Here is a 22,312-nt window from a genome sequence, read left to right on the forward strand (position 1 = left end):
TGGCAGCTTGAACCTTCAGCTCCCTCCACAGATTTTCTTTGGGATGAAGGTCTGGAGACTGGCTAGGTCACTCCAGGACCTTAATGTGCTTCTTCTTGAGCCACTCTTTTGTTGCCTTGGCTGTGTGTTTTGGGTCATTGCCATGCTGGAATACCCATCCATGGCCCATTTTCAATTCCCTGGCTGAGGAAAGGAGGTTCTCACCCAAGTTTTGACACTACATGGCCCCATCCATCATCCCTTTGATGCGGTGAAGTTGTCCTGTCCCCTTAGCAGAAAAACACCCCCAAAGCATAATGTTTCCACCTCTATGTTTGACAGTGGGGATGGTGTTCTTGGGGGTCATAGGCAGCATTCCTCCTCCTCCAAAAACAGCAAGTCGAGCTGATGCCAAATAACGTGATTTTGGTCTCATCTGAATCATTCAGATGTTCATTGGCAAACTTCAGACAGGCCTGTACATGTGTTTTCTTGAGCAGGGGGACCTTGCGAGCACTGCAAGATTTCAGTCCTTCACCGCGTAGTGTGTTACCAATTGTTTTCTTGGTGACTATGGTCCCAGCTGCCTTGAGATCATTGACAAGATGCTCCCATGTAGTTCTGGGCTGATTCCTTGCCATTCTCATGATCACTGAAATTCTACGAAGTGAGATCTTGCATAGAGCCCCAGACCAAGGGAGATTGACAGTTATTTTGTATTTCTTCCATTTGTGAATACAGGTAGTCTCCGAGGTACGAGCCTAATAGACTCTGCCCATTAGGCTCATAATCATCAAATGAATCAGACTCAATATTACAACATTTTAAGATCAAACTCATTAATTGAATTAAATGGGTCATTAAATGAATGAAGATTTGACTTATTATTTCCTCTGATGGCTGCCTGAACTGAGACACTTTTCCCACCGCTGCTGCAGGCTGTCTCCAGCTGCAAACCAGCTGTTTCAGGTTTCAGGAACTACAGTATTGTAAATTGCCTCCCAAACAGGCAGAGTAGGCTTTAAAAAAACATTTGTTGCTAAGCAGCTCACGCTTTTCAGAGGGGGCCACTAAAATAAGTAGCTTTAGCTTTAAGCGTCTCCAGGCAGGCATGCAAAGGGAGATGGGGGTGGAGATGGAAAGGAACTTGAGGTCATCTAGTCTAACCCACTGCTCTCATAATAGTACAGTACTGTACTGTATTTCTGATAAATGCCTATCCAGTCTCTTCTTAAAAGCCTCCAGTGAGGGAACACCCACAACTTCTGGAGGCAATTTAAATTTAAAACCTTTTTTTAAAAAACCCAAAAAACCCACTGCCATTGATCAGCACAAGCCTCTCCAGGCAAAATCCAAAATCGGATGGGGGGGGGGGAATTTCCTTCCAGTAAGTGTCAGCAGAATCTCTGGTAGGTCTATGCTAGGGAGAGGAGCAGCAGCAGCCACATGCTGTAAGTTTCAGGCAAATGCAAACAAACTATAGTATTGTACCTACAAACAAAATAAAAAGCAGAGCAGTTCCCAAAGTGATTACAAACAATACAGTACAGTACTATAGAGTAATAAAAATAATATTTTAGGACTTCCAGTTTGACGTTGCAGTGTGACGGGTGCAGGAAGACAGGGTTCCGTCTTCTGCATTCAATTTTGCCCCGCTGGGGACCCTAAAAAGGGTTGAAAGTCGCCCCAAAGAGGTGACAGAGGGTGATCACAGGAGGGTGGCGACCCTTCCATTTGATCCAAGGAAGCCCTCCAAACTGGCGGAGGGAGACTGGCTACATTTGTGTGGCCAATCAGAAGCTGCTGACAACCGAAGAAAATAAGCATTAACCAGCAACTTTTGAGCAACGTGGATGGAACTGGGTGAGACCGTATCCTCTCTTTATAACTTTAAGACTTTTTCCTGGGGAAAAAATGCCCAAAGCGAAGAATCCTCCCTGATGAGAGGGAAGGGGAATTTTCACCCCATTCCCTCAGGAAAAGAAAAGCGGTGAATTGCTTGGGGGAAAAGAGAAAAAAATTACAAGATTAATTTGGAAGCAACAGACATATATAACTTTGAAATCTGGGGACTAAAAGTGTTTTTGAGATTTTTTTTTAAAAGATAAAAAGCTTGTAATAAAGTTTGGATGTAAAAAGCTGGAAGACGGTGTCAATGACATCTAGTGGTGAACTATAGCACTACAATTTATTATGCCTAAAGGAAACTTGGCTGGAAGCCCAGACTCAGATAAGACTCTTGTTGTTTTCATAAACTTTCACTTTTGAAGACAGCAGCTGGGAAAGGGGGGGGACCTCTTAGGCTGCTTATCTGTGTGGGAGAGAAAATAAACTATTTTGAAACTGGCCTGCCTAGACTATGAATATAAATACTGACTTTTAGAGTTGTGTCATGGACCTATTTCCCTATAGAAGAAACATGCATTATTGATTGAGATGATGGAATACTTTGGACTATAAATCTTTGATTGATGAACAATTTTTCATTGCTTTTTCTCTCTCTGGACAGAAAAGATGTGTTTTTCATTGGACAGAAAAATTTGAACTTTACTTATATTTGCTGAGGGGAGACTTAAGAATGCACTGATAGGCCGGCTGGATAATTAGAAGTTCAAATGACAATTGACTGAAACTTTTTAAATCCCTAAATAGATTGGACTATAAAGACTACATACAAAAACAAAATGGATGTTCCATACTTAGCTTCAAATGGTAAAAAAACCCCATCCCTAACCCCTGTCTCCAAAGTCCCCAGCTTCACGTACCAACAAGAAAATGTTGATGAATTTCAGAAAGAAAGAAATCTTTTCTATGTTAAAATCAATACAAGAGACAATTGCCTTAGTTCATGATGAGACTAAAAATAACACAAAGGAGATAAAAGAACATTTTTTAATCTAAATCTACAAACTCAGAAAATGACTACAAAGAAGGAACTAGCAACCCAGAAAATAGAAGGAAAATCAGAGGAATCAGATCCAAAAATGGAGGACCTAAAGAAAGGAACTGACAGACTCAGACATATGAAGGATTAGAAGACGTAGCGATAATATCAGAAATGGAAAAGGTATCTTACCTGTCAAGATCTCAGAACACACTTGAGGATAATAAAGAAGAGCTGACTGAATGGAAGATAGAGCTGTTAGGAGAATTGTGGGAAATTGGAGAAGGAGGGAGGGTGTTTAATGAATATCAATGGACTGAGCATCCTTCCAAAAATACTTTAATCAAATTGTCTTTCTTATTCCAAACAATATACACAAAAACAGAGGAAGAATTACTTGATGATTCAAATGCATTGACTTGGAAAGTTAGTTGGCAAAGGAAGAAAGCTAAAGTAAGACTGAAGAAAATAAAGGTTTTGACCCATTAGATGGGATATTATATTATTAATCAGATGTTTGAACATGGCTGAAAATAGATAATTGTTAGAAATAGAAGTATTATTATAACTAGAAAGATAGGATTTATAACTAGAATATATTTTGGTATGAGAAGGGAAATATGAAAATGCTAAGAGGGTTTGAATAAAGGAAGCTTTTAGTTACCCAAATATAACTTATTATGAGAAATTATAAGTGATAGAGACATTTTGAAAACTGATGGGAAATTATTTTTTTTAAAAAAAGCGGGAAAAACAGGATATTAATTGAACAAATGGATATTAAGTGCAAATGCAATTAAGATATTTTGGTTAGAAAAGATATTTTAAACTGACATTATTGATATTATTAGGAAAATGTAACAAAGATGTTGATATTCAATTATATATGTATTAATAACAATTAATAACTTCTAATTATCCAGCCAGCCTATCAGTCCATTCTTAAGTCTCCCCTCAGCAAATATAAGTAAAGTTCAAATTTTTTAAATTTTTCTGTCCAATGAAAAACACATCTTTTCTGTCCAGAGAGAGAAGAGCAATTAAAAATTGTAGATAGTCCAGCTGCTCTTTGTTTAATCAACACCTTGAAGGTCACAACCATAGGCTTCTCTTTCTGGGCAGTATTTTCATCCATCACTAGATGTCAGCACCAGTCCATCTTTCATTCCCCCCCCATAAACTTAATTCACCACTTCCGTTTAGAGGAGGATGGAACAAAGACACTCCCCCCCCTCACTTTTACTTATGGTTTTTTTTCTTTTTTTCTCAGAAAATCAGTCAGATAGAAGAGAGAAAATCAATATTCTTACCCAGTTCAGTCATGCTGTTTACAATCAGACTTAAGTTTACTGCTTTTTGGCTTTGGCTGCATGTAGCTTGGGCTAGATTCATGAATGACAATAGCCTTTCTTCTGTCGGTTTTTGGAGAGCTTTCCCCAGATGTCCGGATTTACCTCCGTCTCCCCAGGATCAAAGCATCTTCCCTCCTTCCTTGCCAACTCTCCAGGGTGGCCTTGGGCCCATTTAGGTTCTCCAAACAGAGAAAAATCAGCCATAGGGATCGGATCATCTCAATCCCTCAGCTGGTGCGCTAGCTGCGTACAACTGGAAACCTCCCCTTTCCTCTCTCATCAGGGAGGATGCTTTGGGCAGTTTTTTCAGGAAGAACTCCCCACGTTGCTGTAAGGTTGCTTATTAGTGCTTATTATCTTTCGTTGTCTTCTGACTGGCTACACGAATGTAGGCAGTGTTTCCCTTTCCAGTTTGGAGGGCTTTCTCAGATCAAACGGAAGGGCTGCCGCCCTACTGCGATCAATGAGGGTCCCCTCCTTGCTTGTTGCCTCTATGAGGTAACTTTCGACCCTTTCCAGGGTCCCCAGTGGGGCGAAATTGAACGTGAAAGACGGAGCCCCTTCTTCCTACGCCTGTTACACTGCGACATGAAAACCAGAAGCTGATTGCAATTTTGAATTTCTAATGTAAGTACCCTTTCTGAATAACTTTGTTTTGGTGAAATCTCACTAAATACTCGTATCTGGAGGATTACCTGTAATCGCACCAACTGTTGTCACCTTCTCACCAAGCTGCTTGGCGATAGTCTTTTAGCCCATTCCAGCCTTGTGTAGGTCTACAATTTTGTTCGTGACATCCTTGGACAGCTCTTTGGTCTTGGCCATGGTGGAGTGTTTGAAATCTGATTGATTGCTTCTGTGGACAGGTGTCTTTTATATAGGTAACAAACTGAGATTAGGAGCACTCCCTTTAAGAGAGTGCTCCTAATCTCAGCTCATTACTTGTATAAAAGACACCTGGGAGCTAGAAATCTTACTGACTGATAGGGGATCAAATACTTATTTCACTCATTAAAATGCAAATCAATTTATAACTTTTTTGAAATGCATTTTTCTGGATTTTTATTGTTGTTATTCTGTCTCTCACTGTTAAAATAAGCCTACCATTAAAATTATAGACTGATCATTTCTTTATCAGTGGGCAAATGTACAAAATCAGCAGGGGATTAAATACTTTTTTCCCTCACTGTAGGGATATTGAATTCAGAAACTTATTTTCTGCTGTAAAGTTTGGTTTGGGGTTATTTGAAGTTCAAATAACATCAACATCCAAAATTTAACATAAGCAATGTTTTTCAACCTTCTGTAGTAAAAATTTGACTGTAAATTTTCCATTATGTTTCTAAACTGTTTAACATTGATTGCTGCTTTTCTGGATCTACTTAGATGCTACATATTTAGCTTTTGTATTGATGAAAGTGTTTTCATTTATGTGAATGGTATATATGTTTTATTATTTTAGTTGATTTTTATGTGTTGTAGCTGGTATATATTTATCAGATGTACATAATAGAATTTTCTCTAGAAAAGCTTTTGCTCAGTTTAACATATATAGAGAAATCCAACATATCTGTTTACTTTTCTCCTCACAAGAAAGCTTAATTATTATTGTTTATGATGAAATCTACAAATTTAGGAAAATACAGTATATTAATATTTTGTTGTTTTTCCACTGGTCCTGCATTGTTACACAGTATTTTTTTATTCGAACTGGGTTCAGCTTTTTAGGAGCAATGTCAGCTGAAATATTTCAATAAAATAGCAAAATGTATATTGCAAATATAACATCCTTCCAAGCACTAATTGCCTATGGGAAGTTAAGAGCAGCAACACCCATATGTATCTTCACCTTACAAACTGTTCCTGAAAAAATTCTACTTTGGATAATGGAAACAATATATAATTAACATAACTTACAGTATAGCTTTCAATAGCAAGCAAAAAGATTATAAGTCAGTACACGATCCGGAATCCTACCAATGTTATTGGATTTGAACTCCTATCAGCATCAGCCAACATACCAATGATAAAAACAAGAGTTGCAGATCAAGCTATCTGGAAAATCTAGAAAGGGGATGTAAGGTGAGAAAGTACTGACAAAATATTGTTTTGAGTTATAATAAATGGATAATTGTCTGATTTTAAATGCTAATTTTTTAGGGAAAATGGAAAATGCCAAGTTTCGAATAGTTAAACATACATCTAGTCTTAAGCTCTGGTTTCCTGAAGGCAAGTCATATATACCTATAAGATCCAGTGAGGACTTTTTCACCATCTACCATTAAGAAACGAGAGGCCAAATTGCCTTGGATCTTCCCTGATGGCATGTAGAACCCAACTCCAGTCACACAACGTACACGAATATTCTGACAGAAAGAAAAGAAACATTAAATAATGCACAAAGGGAAGTTATAATCTCTTATGTAGAGATAGGCAAATATCTTGGGTTGAGGGCACATTTGGAGTTTTAGAGAATATGGTAGATATGCTCACAAAATGACTGCTGTGGTAGACAGGGCTATTCACTAAACACCCATCTATCAGAATTAGTTTTCCCAATGTTATCACTTGACCATTACATCATACTGACTTAGGTACCGTATTTTCTGGCGTATAAGACGACCCGGCGTATAAGACGACCCCCTACTTTTTAGAAGATTTTCAAGGTTTTGTCTTATACGCCAGAAAATACTTATATGCCCTGCCCGTCGCAGAGGAGGCGAAGGCCCGACTGGCCCCGCCGGCCCTCCCGCTGCTCCTGCGCTTCTGCCGGCCCCCAAGGCGCAGCGTTTCCCAGGCGGCAGGCAGCGCTGGAGGGCAGCCACCACCCCACCACGGCTGGCGCCCCTTTTGCTTCCCCCCCAGGCCTTGAACTTCTCCCATTGCGCGCAGGGCGGGGCAGCTCCGCCCGCAGCCTCTTTTTTAGAACTCGTGTGCTTCCCTCTCACCGTGCTCGGCCCGGGCTCCCGGTCCCTCTTCCTGGCCGGCTTCCCGCCCTGCCCCTCATGGAGCTGGACTGGGCGTGCAGCCTCTCGGTGTGGCTGCTTTTCCTGGGCAGCCTGGCGGTGCGGCTCCTGCGCTCGGACCTGTTGCTGGGAAACTTGCCAAACCGGGAGAGCGACTTCCGCGCCCACGCCACGCCTGGGACGCCACGCCTGCCTGCCTCTTAAAGTGCCCACCCTGCATCCCTCTGGCCAAGGCAAAGGCGGCTGATGAGGACACCGACCTCGTTCCACGGGCGGCGGGAAGAGCTGCCACGTCTGGGGACTCCTCCTCCTTCCCCCCTCCCACCGCCCTCTCGCCTCACGAAACGGCCTCTTAGTCCGGCGCGCAGCTCCGATCCCGGCCTCCAGGCTGGCTCGTCTCCGACAGCACCGCCCGGTGGAAGCGCATCCCCGCGGGGGAGGAGAGCGGTGCTGGTGACAGGTGAGTCCGGCAGGCGTGAGGCCCTCCCCTTGGGCCAAGAGCCAACGGGCAGCGCCGCCTTCGCGTGGGGAGAGCCGCCCGACGCTCCCGCCCAGCCGTGTCCCAGAGCCGCGCCGGAGTTAGCTCAGTTGCGCGGGGTGGCCCGGCTTTGCAAGAACGGGGACGCTCGACTGATTTGTTTTTTTCTGGCGTATAAGACGACCCCCCAACTTTTGAGAAGATTTTCAGGGGTTAAAAAGTCGTCTTATACGCTGGAAAATACGGTAGACTAAGATCCCGAGAGCATCAAGATAGGTGTGTGGAGGTAAAAAATAACCATACCTGAGCAGGATCATAAAATGTCTAAAAGAAGACATTTAAAGCTAGTCTTGGCTTATGATCACATAATTTCTGTTGCTAAATGAGATTTACCCCATTTTACGACCTTTCTTGCCACAATTGTTAAGTGAATCACTGCAGTTAAGTTAGTAACACGGCTGTTAAGTGAATCTTGCTTCCCCATTGACTTTACTTGTCAGAAGGTTGTAAAAAGTGATCACATGACCCCAAGACACTGCAACTGTAATAAATATGAGTCAGTTGACAGGCGTCTAAATTTTGATCAGATAAGCATTAGAATGCTGCAATGGTAGTAAGTGAAAAATGATCATGTTACTTTTTTCAGTGCTGTTGTACCTTTGAATGATCACTAAATAAACTGTTATAAGTCAAGGACAACCTATATTTAAAGGAGGCAATCATTAGACCTTTTCTTAAGAAACCTGTTTTGGACTCCCTCAGAAACAAGCAATTATGACCAGTACCTAACTAACCATGATTTGGTGAGATGATTGAGAACAGTGGCTTCTCAATTGTAGGGAGTTCTGAAGAAAAAAAGTTTTTACCCATTTTAAACTGACTTAAGGATGGGCACATGGGGAGAATGCCCATGACAGTCTAATGGATGGGATGGGAACTGACAGAGGGAATGTGACTCTTAGGTCTGATTGATCTTTCAGCTACAATATCCCACTGGATAGGTTTGATAACTGGAGTCACAGTTTTTAAACGTTTCCCTTCCTCTCTCTCAGGTACATATCAGATAGTATCAAAAACTATTCTTCCTTGAAACAGGAACTATTATATGGTGTCCCTGAGGGCTCCATTCTGCTTGCAGTGTCTTTCAATATCTACATAGAATCAGATGATCGGCAGATTTGAAGCCAAGGGCTATCAGTATGCTGCTGCATCTATGTTTTTTTCTTTGTGATATCTTCAGGAAACAGTAATACTTCCCTGGATATATACAGCATTCAGTAAAGGGCTAGATGAGGGATAATAATCTGAAACTGAATCCAAATGAAATAAGGATGTGAAGCGCAATTAGGCAGAAATGTACTAAATTTGCTTGTTCTGAATACGGCACCCTCTTATAAAGCGCAGGGTTACCATTTCTAGACCTAAATTCCTCTCGTTGGTTTCCCAGATTGAGGCAAAGGTCCAAAGTATCTTTCAACAGTTTTAATTTATATGCCAATTATATCCTTTTCTGGAAGATAATGATCTTAAACCAATGGTGCATGCTAGTACTCTCCAGGCTTAATTGTGATAATGTATTTTATATGGAGCTGAGTTGTTCAGTTGATAGAAAATGCAGCAGCCAAGTTGGCTTTGGAAAAAATTCAACCAGATCATATTATGCCTGTGCTTAAAGCATTGCAGTGGCTGTCAGTTCATTTTTGGACAAAATCAAAAGTAGTTGCTATTATCTCCAAACTCTCCATGGCTTAAATTTATTTATTTATAAAATTTGTTGGCCGCCCTTTTAGGGTAGGGTAACTGTGGAGGGCTTACAGTTACATATATGGTTAAAACATAAGAAGTTAAAATCAGACATTAAAACCAAGGACACATGGGGAGGGCAGGGGTGGAGTGGGGGGAGGAGGGATCTGTTATTATTCAATCAACCACCTCCATTGCGCTGTTCCCCCACTGGGACCCCAAGCCAACTGACAGAGCCAGGTCTTTAAGCTTTTATGAAAAGATAGGACGTACTAATAAAGGAGAATATTTGTAGCTCCTGAGAAGTCCTTGGTGCTCTCTGAACTTGCTTGTTTTCTTGCAAACGTTTCATTACCCAAACTAGGTTAACATCATCAGTGCTAGTAATATTTAGCACTGATGATACCTAGTTTGGGTAATGAAACGTCTGCAAGAAAACAAGCAAACTCAGAGAGCACCAAGGACTCCTCAAAGATAGAAGGATTGGGGCCAACCTCACATTGAGGAGCAAGATGTTCCAGAGGGCAGGAGCAACAGCGAAGAAGGCTCTCCTCCTGGACCTCATTAGCTGCAATTATCAGGCTGATGGGATCAGCAGCATGCCTCTTCTGCTGGCACAAATGAGACAGACCAATCTGAGTCGGTGAGACGGTCCCTCAAGTAACCTGGAACCATGCCATGAAGAGCTTTGAAGGTAATCACCAACATCTTGAATGGCACCTGGAAGCAAACTGGTATCCAATGCAGCTCGCAGAGCAGTGGTGTTACAGGAGCCATTCTTGGGGCTCCAAAACTGCCCAGTGTGTTTGAGAGAATGCATCGTTCTGTAGAAAACCATAGCTATATGTGATGGAGGTCTTTATTTAATTGCTCATGTCAGTCTCTACTAAGACCTGTAGTTACATCTCAGAGCTAGTTTGAGTCTGTAGAGTAATAAAAATGACTGGGCATTGATGAGCAGCTCAATTTCTGTTTGCTCCAGCCTATGAGCCTCTCAGGATCAAGACTGCCTTGTTTCTAAAAAAAGCCAAATTTAGAACATTTAGGGCATCTGTTTACAAAATATTCCCTTTTCCCCCCAAAATGAACTTTGTAGCTGTTTTGAGAAAAGGGGAAGATGTACGAAGTCTTAGCCAAGCATTCATATTGAAAATGTCCTGTGTCTAAATTGTGAAGAACTTGTGCACAACTTTCCTCAAATAGAATAGAATTGTGGTGTCCTTCCTACTTAATTTTTTCCAGATCTGGATTAATTCAAACAGTGTTCTGATCTATGAATTCATCTCTTATTTTATCTGCTAGTCCCTGTCAATGAAGCCTCTTTCATTTCTGCCCATATCCTGAACTAAAAGTTGGGAATCAGTAGCATAGTGTTGTATTGCTTATTCTGACAGAAGCAATGGATTTCACGGATGGCAATCACTTTCTTGACTGGCTCATCAAAGATAAGTCTTTGGGTTTGCCAAAGTAGATCCAGGTTTGGTGTGTTCTACATCAAAAGGTGGGGTTGCTCATTTTATAGCTTCTTCCATCATTGATTGATTGATTGATTAAGTGCCATCAAGTTGTTCTCAATTTTTACCAATCAAATAAGTTTTCTCCATCGTGATCTTCCTTTAGTTGATTTTTCAGTACGCTCATTAACTGAGTCCATCCACCTTGCTGCTGGTCATTCTGTTCGCTTTCCTTTCACCTTTCCCAGCATTAGAGGCTTCTCTGGAGAATTACAACTGTATAATTGGAATATTCTTTATTAATGGACCTAAAGCAGAATAATTTGAGCCTGGTCATTTGTGGCTCTAGTGATAACTTTATGACAGTTTGTTTAATGATCCATTGTTTGTTTTCTTGATGCCTACAGTATTCTCAGGAATCTTCTGCATTATTAAGTCAATTATAAACTTAAGATGGGATTTTTCATTGGCTAGGTCAGTGGAAAGCCCCCAGGTGTAAGAAATCTGTGGGATTAATTCTCATAAGGAAATAGCCTAATCCATTACTAGAACAAAAGACAGGTGTTGTCTTGCTTTCTTACAATAAAGTGGCTTCAATCCAGATATACTACAGATGAAAGAAAAGAGGCACAGAAGGTAACCCTTGCTTTCTCTATAAACAGGGCTTATTTTTGAGACACTTTTTGTATTGACTTCATCAGCTTTTCTACAACAAATCTACTTATCAGACACCTTTAAGTCCTTGAGCTTATTACACTTGTTTCCAGTGTCACTTGTGAGGGAGGTCTGACAGGCATATTGTTTATTTTGAACAAGGAAAGTATTAAATTTACTTTAAATCTATCATATTTATCACACAGGGGAGAAGGTTCTCAATACTGAAGAGGAGCAGTGGCTGCCGCTGCTCCAGTAATGGTTTCCATCATTAGGTCAGGGTTGGTCCTAGAACTGTCAATTGTGCTAGTTTGTGTGTTGTTACTTGGCTAATCCATTTGGGTCAATATTGGTTTGGTTACTGGCAACTTGAGAATTTGGAGAGAGGTCAGGGGTTGCAAGAGATGCTATAGCTATAGTATATCATTAGTCTCCTAGAGCAGGCTCTCCTCCCATAATGATCGCAGTAACAGCCAAATCTTTCTGCTCTACACCCTGACCACTTATTCAGGAACTGGTTTCTCAACATGACTCAGCAAAATTAGTTACTTTATTGCAGACTATTATATCATACAAATATTATAAATGTTGCATGCTGTAGTCAAGGGATATACATGTGTCTGTGCCCTAGGGTTTAAATCCTAGCTTTCTTCCTCCCATCTTCCTGGAAAAACAGGTTTTGTTCATAGGATGCCTTAACTATTTTGACCTAAGGTTCTCTGCCTAAGAAAGGCAGTGGAGGTAAGAAAGGAGCCACCAAGGCTCTTATTTCTCTCCAGGTCTCATGGTGATTTGATAAAAAGTACATGAAATATATTGCAGGTACATAATTATCTGTAACAAAGTAGGCACTATGTTCTACTGTAGTTGTAAGAAAAATGCTGGGAATTATTAAAAGATGTTCTCATATTGTCCCATCCTAAAAATCTAGTAGATCATGTTATTTTGTTGCCTTGTACAAACAAGCTATAATCCTACTTTAGGATTGTGAGATCCTCAAATTCCTATGAATTCTAACAATTCTATGTTACATCAGGATTAAAATTCAATTGCAAGAGGGTTACAAGTTCCATTCCCTTCCTGAATTCAAGTATTTTTGCTCCCACAGGGACCAGCTATCCATCACTTCTACCCAAAATGTTCCTTCTGAATAAAATCTTTTAAGTTGATATACTAGAAAGTAAATCTGTGTCCTCTCTTAACAAATTGTAGGGTTTTTCAGCATAGAATTCTATGAATTATAGGAGACTGGGCAAGATGAAGCAGGAATTTAGAACTAGTGATTTATGATCAAACAGATTATGTCAGATGGTTTTTGCAATTTCTTTCAAGCTCTCCTTAAACAAGATGCCTTAAGACTTTCTGACTATCATCAAGATTATTTTGGACTTTTGCATGGGCAAAATAAAAAAAAATCTCTGATGAAACATGACAAAAAACAAACTGTTTAAATGTTATTTAACTGTAGAATCTTTCTTGACTTCTGGAGTACATGAAATGCTGTTAACATAAAGGTTGATGCAACTGATACTTGAAAGTTATATCAAATGTTGATGTGAAAGAACAATTTGGATGCTTACAAAACCCACTCTGACATTTAAAACATGTATTTAATTTTCTTTTTATTTAACTTAACAGGGGAAAGAAAAACTGATAATGATCTTTGCAATTAAAATCACAGATAATCTTTTATTAACTATAATCAACTGTGAATTCCCATAAATCAATAAAACAGTGCATTTGGTTTAAGTCCTGAAATTTGAAATAACTCTATGATTTCAAAAGGATTAATATTTTCCCTCTATATTTGTCTTTACCTTGTGATTGGCCTATAAATAGATTACACTCTGAAATATTTTAGATCACACCACTGTCACTATCACAATTTTCCTTTTCTTTTAGTAAAGGAAAAGGATGAGAGAAAAAAATGAAGGGAAAATAGAGACGGCAAAAGGAGGAAATTTGAAAGTCAATGTGAGAATTTTTTTTAAAAAAAGGGTACTACACAATAGATTTGGTTGAACTGTGATTTTAAAAAAGTTGTAGACTGTTGTATTTATCTGTATTAAACTATCATATTTGGTAATCACAGCATCTATAAAATTTTATGGAAGATTCAAACCCTCTGTCAAGGCAATGGTGTTTTAATCTGTCCTAGATAAACATGAACAATATGCTGCAGTATTAATCAGCTATGGATTTTATTAATTATTGCACAGTAATTATACACTTACCCTGATATGGAAATCATTTAGATCCATGCATTTGCACATCTCCAGGAAGAGTACGGAACCCTCTTCATCTAAGATTATATAAACTGGGATCCGGCGCTTGTATGCTGCATCTACTATATCTCGGAAGATGTCCCTGTCAGTGAACTGATCCATGACTACTGCAATTATCTGAACATGCACAAGAAGAGAACACACATTTACTTTAAAAAGTAATGTTGAAAAAAGGTACTGATGTAGGCATGTCATATCATATATAACCACACTCCGTGCTATGAAAAACAAATGCTTTAACTTATTCAAGAACCCATTACTTCATAGCCTAAGTCTTCCTGCCTGTAGAAAGCAGTTTTTTTTGTTAAGAGTCATCCTGGGGCTTGCATGGATTATTCTGTGTTAAATAGCATCTGAACACCACCAAAATAATATGTTTCAATCTCTTTGCAATACAGTGCACCAACCCCACCTCATCCCATTCCTTAGAATAATTTAAACTACATTTTGGAAGATCCCTTTTTCCATTCACTAATATATCATCAGGATACAGTACTTATTCATCTAACAATGATTATAATTATTAAAAATATACTTCATATATTTAAAAATAATCATTTTGGCTCTTATTTAGCCTCAGATAAAACAGTACAGGTTAGTTATAATGATAGAGCATATGTTTTGCATGCTGAAGATGCCAGGTTCAAGCTTTAGGACTGCGTTTCTCAATTTTAGCAATTTTAAGATGTTGGACTTCAACTCCCAGATCCTGCCCCCAGCACTGGTCTGGTATTACAATTATTCAGTAGCAAATAATGCAAAAGATCTTTGGCCTTAGAACAAATATCAATCAGAATGAACTGTATTGGGACTGATAGTACAAACAATCTAAACAGAAGTAAGGCAGATTCAAAATGAAATATGGATGATGCTATTTTGCAGTAAAATATACATTCAAATATATGAAATAAACTTCAAATATCTATCCCTCCCTTGCAAATTTGTTGGGTTTTTTTTTTTGAATGTGGTGCCTTTGGGTCAATCTTGATTGCTACTGAGTGGCTGAACAGGCCCTGCAGTTCTCTTGACAACTTTTTGGAAGTGATTTGCCATTGTCTAATTCCTAGAGCTGAGAGAGAGTGACTGACCCAAGGTCACCCAGCTGGCTGGCTGCATGCATAAGGCAGGATTAGAATTCACAGTCTCTCAGTTTCTAGCCTGATGCCTTAGCCCAGTGATGGCAAACCTTTTAGAGACTGAGACATTTCCTCAGCCATCATGGGAGTTGAAACCCACAGGTCTTAAAGTTGCTAAGTTTGTAGACCCCTCAGCTAGCTGGTTGGCCCTTCTTTCTCTCTCCCTCTCCTCTTCTTCCTCCCTGCCTTCTGAACTCTCCTTCCACAGTGTAGTAAGAATGCACCCCCAACCCCTTCCCTGTATCCTTAAAGACACAGGAATCATGTGCAAAGCAACAAAGGCTCACAAAAGCCTCCCAGAATAAAGAAATAAACTCGGGGGGGGGGGGGTTCCTTTAAGCTGCCTCAGGCATGTCATGTGTCACAATGTTGCAACCAGAGACTGAAAGGCTCCGCAATTGCAAAAAGTTTTAGCCTTAAATTAAGCCTGTTTACCTTCAGAGAAAACTTTCTAAAAGCCATAGACAGACTCAGGATAAGGGGGTAAAGCTAATATTTGTTTGAAAGGATTAAACCTACGGAAGTCAACACTTTGGACTCATTGCTAGCCTTTGTGAAAGAAGACTAGAATATTTATTTATTTATTTATTTTATTTTAATCCCATTTATATCCCGCCCTTCTCCGAAGACTCAGGGCAGCTTACAATTTAAGCACAAACCAATGTGCTTAGCAATAGCCTTCATTCTATGTATATGCCTGCTTATTAGGGCTTTCGGCCCCCGCCAAGCGGCATTATTACAAAGTCAGCTTATTGCCCCCAACAATCTGGGTCCTCATTTTACCTACCTCAGAAGGATGGAAGGCTGAGTCAACCTTGAGCCTGGTGGGATGCGAACCTGCACTAATTGCAGGCAGCTGGTGTTACTTAAGGAGGCATTAGCCCACTGCTCCACCAAGGCTCAATAATCAAAGCACACAAAGGAGCCTCTGAATTACAAAATGCTGTAAAAACTGTACAAAAATCCTTATGATAACCCAATCAAGCTGCCAACTGATCCAGAACTAAATAAATCCACCTCCTTTCCGACATGCTCATCTCCCGGCTTTTCATTTCATCAATGCTGATTGCATTCTCCTGGCTGGAGAAAACGAACCAGGGAAGCTTTTCTTCCAACAACAGCTGCTTCTTCTTCCCTGCCTCTCTTTCCTCCCTACCTGCTAAGCTCTCCTTCCACAGCTTCTTCTCTGTCTCCTTCTCTTTCCCTGTTATCCTTTTTTCCCCTTTCCCACCAAAACCACCTCTTTTTATAGCCTTTCCTCTCCTCCCCCACTTTTCTTCAGTTCACCTCCAGCTTTGTGCTGCTTCCAGAAGTGCCAATCAGCTGGAGCCAATCAGCTGGAGCCCTGCCAGCTCCTGGGACTTCTTCCGAACCCTGACAGTCCTGCAGCTGCAGTTGCCTCTCCCTCAGGCTTGTGTCGCTTCGGCTCATTCCCCTCCCCCACTGCACTTCTCTGAGACGGTCACATACCACCTGCTACGTGCCAAAGTACCACAGGTGGAATGCGTACCACCGGTTGAAAAGCCCTGATTTAGGGTTTAACCAATGTGGAATATTGTAAAACTATTATTTCCTATGATTTAGTAATTATGATTCTATTAAAGCTGCTTAAATTTGTATCTGCTATTTTAGAAGCTATGCCATAGTGCTCCTCATATAGTTTGCTATCTACCGGTAGTGAGTGAATGAGTGTGTGTGTGTGTGTGTGTATTCAGCCTATTAATCTATCAAAATTGGTTTAATTTTAATTTTTCTTCTAAAGCAATACATCTAGTTTTGTATCATTCACAGATGTGGTAAGCATTTCTCTACTTTTTTCATCCAGAAATTAATATGCATGTTGAAGCATAGCTGTCCTTTTTTATTCTTATCCACCTCCTTTAACCAAGCTGCATCCTTTGGATTATCCCGTATCTGTGCCCAGAACTCTACTGTTTCTTCCTTGTCAGGTACTGATTCACTGCAGTTTCTCTGTTGATGGATTGGTAGAAATGTTTCTGATTTGATTGAAATTGGAGGTTCTGCCTATACTTTGCAATATGAGCTTTATATCTGCTGATCTTCTTGGTTACAGCTGTTGTTTGCTGCTTATTATTTCCAGTGCTTTCTTGATCTTACTTGTTTCTATATGATATTTCTTCATTAGGTATTATTTGGTCTTCTTGTTCTTCAGCTTCTTTTTTTTATCTGTTCTAGCTTGTTTGCATCTGATCTCAGCTTGTTTGCATCTGCCAATCCTATTTTCCATTTTGGTGGTTCATTGTCTGGATTTTTTTTCTTCTTTGTTGATTTTGTATCCCAGATATTCAGTTGTAACTGCAGCTGTACTGTACAATAATTTGTTTGTTTCTTGCAGTGAGCTGGCCCTTATATTTGATATTGCAGTGTTGGAATCTTTTAATGCTTGTGCTAGCTATTTCTCTAGAACAAGCTTCAACACAGGCCACCTTATTCTGATACTTTTGTGCTGTTTAATATGTTCAGCTAATTTTTGTTTGAATTCTTGCTTTCTTTAGTTAGAGGTCTTTGTTGCTTCTGCCTGGTTTCCAAATGAAAACAGTTCTATATGTCTGCTGAATTCCTCTACTGCCAACTCCCCTTGGTTTGTCTCTGCAGTCTGAATTACTTCTGGCAAGGCTTTGATTTCTCTGCCCTGGGTAGACCTTTGCAGTTCTTCCAATTTTGCTTCTGTGAATGCTTCATTTCATATAATAAACTGACATTGACTTACTAGCTTCTGTTCTGTTATTTCTGATTCTGGATGATGTTCTTTCCAGAATTGATGCATTTGTTTCAAATATCCTCTTCTAGCACGGTCTTTCTTAACCTGAATAACAACTGAGCCAGTATGGATTTCTGTAATTTACCTCTCACCATATTATTTATGGGACAGACACACTTTGTCTGTCTCCTCTAATGAGTCCTGTTCAGTATGGTTGCATCTCTGGCATAGCTCTCATCTTTCTCAGAGCACACAAGCCCCACAACCATATCAAGGTATTGCCTCACTGGGCAATGATGATGATGACATTGCAAATCGCCTTTTGCAATTTGACTGATGGCAAATTATGTCAATGCCAATGGTGTTCAAGTGGTTCTCCAAATGTTTAGAGATTGTACCCAAGGCACCTATTATTTTCGGTACTATTTTTGCTTTCTTTGGCAGTCTTTCTACTTCTATTTGTAAGTATTTATATTTTGCATAGTTCTTTCTCTTCTGTGTCTCCAGATATTATTATTATTAAATTTATTTTATTGTATCCTGAAGACAGTACTGATTGTGCGTCTTGAATTTTGGCAGCCTTGACATGGGGATAGTGTCCTCCTTGATCTCTCATTGGCTTTTAAAACTATCAGTCATGGAATCTACTAGACCAGTTTAGGGGATTGAGAATGGAAGGCCCAGTGTTGCAATGAATCTCCTTCCTTCTTCAGAACCAGTTCCCAATCATGTTGGGGGGGGGGGAGAAATCAAATTCAAGATTCCAGCTTTGTGGGGTTCTTCAAAACTCAACACTCTCCCCGCTTCCTATTAACATGTACATGAAAGTCCTAGCTTTGGTTAATACATGGTAAAGTATCATCAGCATGCTATACATCTCTGTTCCAGATTGGAAAGTGATGCCACCAAATTTCTTCTCTAGTGTCTGGGAACTGTGAGGGTACACATGGAGAAGAATAAGTTTAACTCAATTCTGGCATTACCAAGTGGCTATGGATTTTGCTGCCCCCCACCCCAGAATGCATGGAAATTTTTTATCTTTAGTTCTGAATCAGATGGCCATGAATGGCATGCAATTATCATCTTATGACAACCAGATAAGCTAATTCTACTTTAGTGTGATGCTATACTGATAGAATCTTGCAAGTCTGAAAGTGCAATTCTCCTGTCACATCTCCTTTATCACCCAAGAAACTAGGAACAGTCTCTTCTGGCCACTATCTAGCTGTGGGCTATGCTGTCTCTTATTGGACATTTCCTTTAGCGATGGCTCTTTGCCAAGTCTCCTAAAGTATTTCTCACACTCCAGTACAGGGCACTTCACAACAATGATATCCAATATCTATGAAACCATAAACCATTCAAAGCAAGTTTACAGATCATATCAGCACTTGCAATTGGACATGTTTTTCCAACTCCAGGTCTTCATTAACACTTCTTTAGCAGTTGCACATTGGCTGCACAAAGCCAAATTACTACCACATGCCAGCAAGAGGTAAAAAACACATACAACATTGATGCAATCTGGTGTTTAACAGGAACACTCACTCATCAACCCACAAGACTATTGTTTTTAAAAAATTGATCAGTGAATGGTATGATAGTAAATAAGAAAAATTACTGCGCAAAGTAAGAGTACTATGCATAGTAATTGAAGGAGACTTTTTATATAGTAAATGGTGGGCAAATCTGAGATTTTAGTTGAGGAAATCACCAATCACAGCATTTTTAATGTTGCACACTGAAGCTGTCCAGACAGAATTACAGCATGGATCTCTTCTGGAAGTGCAGTGAAAGTGCACTGTGGGAACAGCAAAATATGGGGCAGCATAATGTTCTTCTGCAATCTTGCTTTTATTCTTTTTTGCTTTAATGGTTGTGAGATTGTTTTAGCTGTTAGTTGTATACTTTCCAGAGTCACATTCAGTGAGGCAGGCAGCTATATACATTCATTAATTAATGAATTAATTAAATCCCTCCTGGCTATGGGGCGGGAGAGCACAATAAAGCAGTTGGGTGCATGTGAGCTTAAAGAACAGCAGGTTCAAAATGTAGGTAATATTTATTTAGTAACTTTATATTGTTACCCAACTTGCAACTCTTGGCAATATACAATCAAAAAAGAACCCCACCCCAAAGACAGTTAAAAACATTAACAAAATGTAATAGGTGGTTGGGACCCTCATTTCTACTTATGCCCCTCCAGGTGTAAACTCAAATCAATTTGACTCCAATGCCAGGGGAAATGACTAAGATTTTAGAGCCTTTCAAAAGGCAAAAAAAATCAGGTCAACTTTATTTTATTCTCTCCCCCCCCCCCCGTGTGTGTGTGTGTGTGTGTGTGTGTGAGAGAGAGAGAGAGAGAGAGAGAGAGAGAGAGAGAGAGAGAAGGAGAGAGAGAGAGAGAGAGGGAGATCATTCCTGGGTCCTAACACATGGCATTGCCTTAGGGAGATCTGAAACATGCCCATTCTAGTACAGTAAGTGGGATAGGCAGATGCCATCAGATACAGGAGATCCTGCTTCCATCAGTGGAGGAATGGATTGTGAAAATGTTAACCACCACTTTGAATGGACCTGAGAATCTATTGGGAACCAGAATAGCTCACAAAACAGTGTTGCTATTGTAGCAGGGTGTAAAACTAATTACCTATGGCAGGGATAGGCAACCTTGGCTCTTTTATGACTCGTGGACTTCAACTCCCATAATTCCTGAGCCAGCCATGCTGGCTCAGGAATTCTGGGAGTTGAAGTCCACGAGTCATAAAAGAGCCAAGGCTGCCTACCTCTGACCTATGGCAATGCATTCTGGAGAAATTATGGCTTCTCTCCCATGTATAGTACATTAAGGTAAAGGTAAAGGTTCCCCCGCACATGCGTGCTAGTCATTTCCGACTGTAGGGGGCGGTGCTCATCTCCGTTTCAAAGCCGAAGAGCCAGCGCTTGTCCGAGGACGTCTCCGTGGTCATGTGGCCGGCATGACTAGACGCCAAAGGCGCACGGAACGCTGTTACCTTCCCACCGTAGTGGTCCCTATTTTTCTACTTGCATTTTTACGTGCTTTCGAACTGCTAGGTTGGCAGAAGCTGGGACGAGTAACAGGCGCTCACTCTGTTACGCGGCACTCGGGATTCGACCCGCCAAACTGCCGACCATCTGATCGACAGGCTCAGCGTCCTAACCCACTGAGCCACCGCGTCCCTTATAGTACATTACAGTAATGCAATTGGAAGGTGATAGTAAAAGTGACAGCAAGCAGAGCCTTCTGATCCAGGGACAGGCACAACTGGTACATAAGATGAAGCTGTGCATAGGCCCTTCTGGCTACCGCTGCCATCTGCTCTTTAAGCAGAAAAGATGAATTCACAAATTGCACACTGCCTCTGAGTAGGGAGCATAATCTCCTCAAAGATGGAAAACTTCCAGTCTAAAAGCCAGAGGACCCAAACCCCAATGCCATTTATTATCGTTATTATTATCATTAATCTCAGACACATTTCTAATCTCTTTTATAATGTGTTAATATAATGCCAATCAACTGACTTAAAATGAATTCATGAGAATTAAAACTGAATTCTTAGATTCCTTTTGTATATTTTATTTATTAGTTTATAATTTAAAATACAAAAGAAAATAGTAGGAAAATAAGGGGGAGGAAGGGAAGGAAAAAGTGTAGGGCAAGAAAAAAAGGTGTTGACTTCAACTCCCTTTGGTGCAGTATAGAAAAATAATAGCATCAAACCTCAACTTTTTACTCTTACATAATAATATAAACTAGCCATTTCTATAACAACAACCCTATCTAATTGGTAAAACCCAAAATCAAAGTTTCATTTTTTTCCACCTCAAGCACAAAGTCCAGAAGTGGTTGCCAAGTAGAAAGAGAATTAAAACTAAATTCTTAAAAAAAAACATCTTGAGATTTCAGTTCTACTTACATTGTTTTAGGTAGTTCTGAAGAATGAATGATCTAGAAAAGCTATTTACAAAAAAAGCTGCGAGGGCTAGATTAATCTGCAAAATATTCTTAAAGTTGTCATATACCTTTTAAAGAAGACATCTTTTTCCTTAGCCCAGGCAAGATCAACCAGATACTCTCACTTGGTGATAAATCCCCACTTAAATGTTCTTGGAAGCTATCTTTTCTATCTTGTAAAATTGTTATGGGCAATATATAAAACCCGAGCTTTCATAAGAAAGGGATGAAAGTGTGGTTTAATAATTTAAAAAATATTGACACAATCTATGAATTCTTAATGTCATTACCATTTATTTCAATTTGGTTGAATGCATAAGGATAATGGTTGTACTTTGTAATAATTAAAATAGTTCACCTGACTTTTTAAAAGGTAAATTTAGGTTCAGTGTATATTGATACTCAGAAACTTGCATGGAATAATGAAAAATTTGCTGCTGAAAATTACAAAACACCATCACTTCAAAGAGCATGTCAAGGCTTGTTCTGTAGAGTTGGTTTTTCATAAGATATTATAAGCAATATCCTTAAGCTCCTTCCAGATACAAATTAAGCAACCTTTCTTTAAAATAAACAACCTTTATGTTAGCTTTAAGTAGTAAAAAGATAAAGTGCTGGTTTATTCAGAGAAGGAACTTTAGTGGACATGAAATGTTTATGGCCTGGAACAACATTCATTCAAC

At 39.8% G+C, this 22,312-nt stretch overlaps 1 protein-coding gene across 1 annotated transcript in view; it reads right to left on the reverse strand.

The window, feature by feature from the left end:
* The window catches only part of FAM83F (family with sequence similarity 83 member F), a 37,719-nt gene that overhangs the window by 14,303 nt on the left and 1,104 nt on the right, over positions 1-22,312 (reverse strand). The window contains exons 2-3 of the mRNA XM_083365783.1: positions 13,745-13,912; positions 6,460-6,581 (exon numbers count right to left, since the gene is read on the reverse strand). Coding sequence (XP_083221909.1) covers positions 6,460-6,581; positions 13,745-13,912 — 290 coding nt within the window. The remainder of the gene's footprint in view (positions 1-6,459; positions 6,582-13,744; positions 13,913-22,312) is intronic.

This window comes from Vipera ursinii, assembly GCF_947247035.1.
Source record: "Vipera ursinii genome assembly, chromosome: 6".
Taxonomy (NCBI): Eukaryota; Metazoa; Chordata; class Lepidosauria; order Squamata; family Viperidae; genus Vipera; species Vipera ursinii.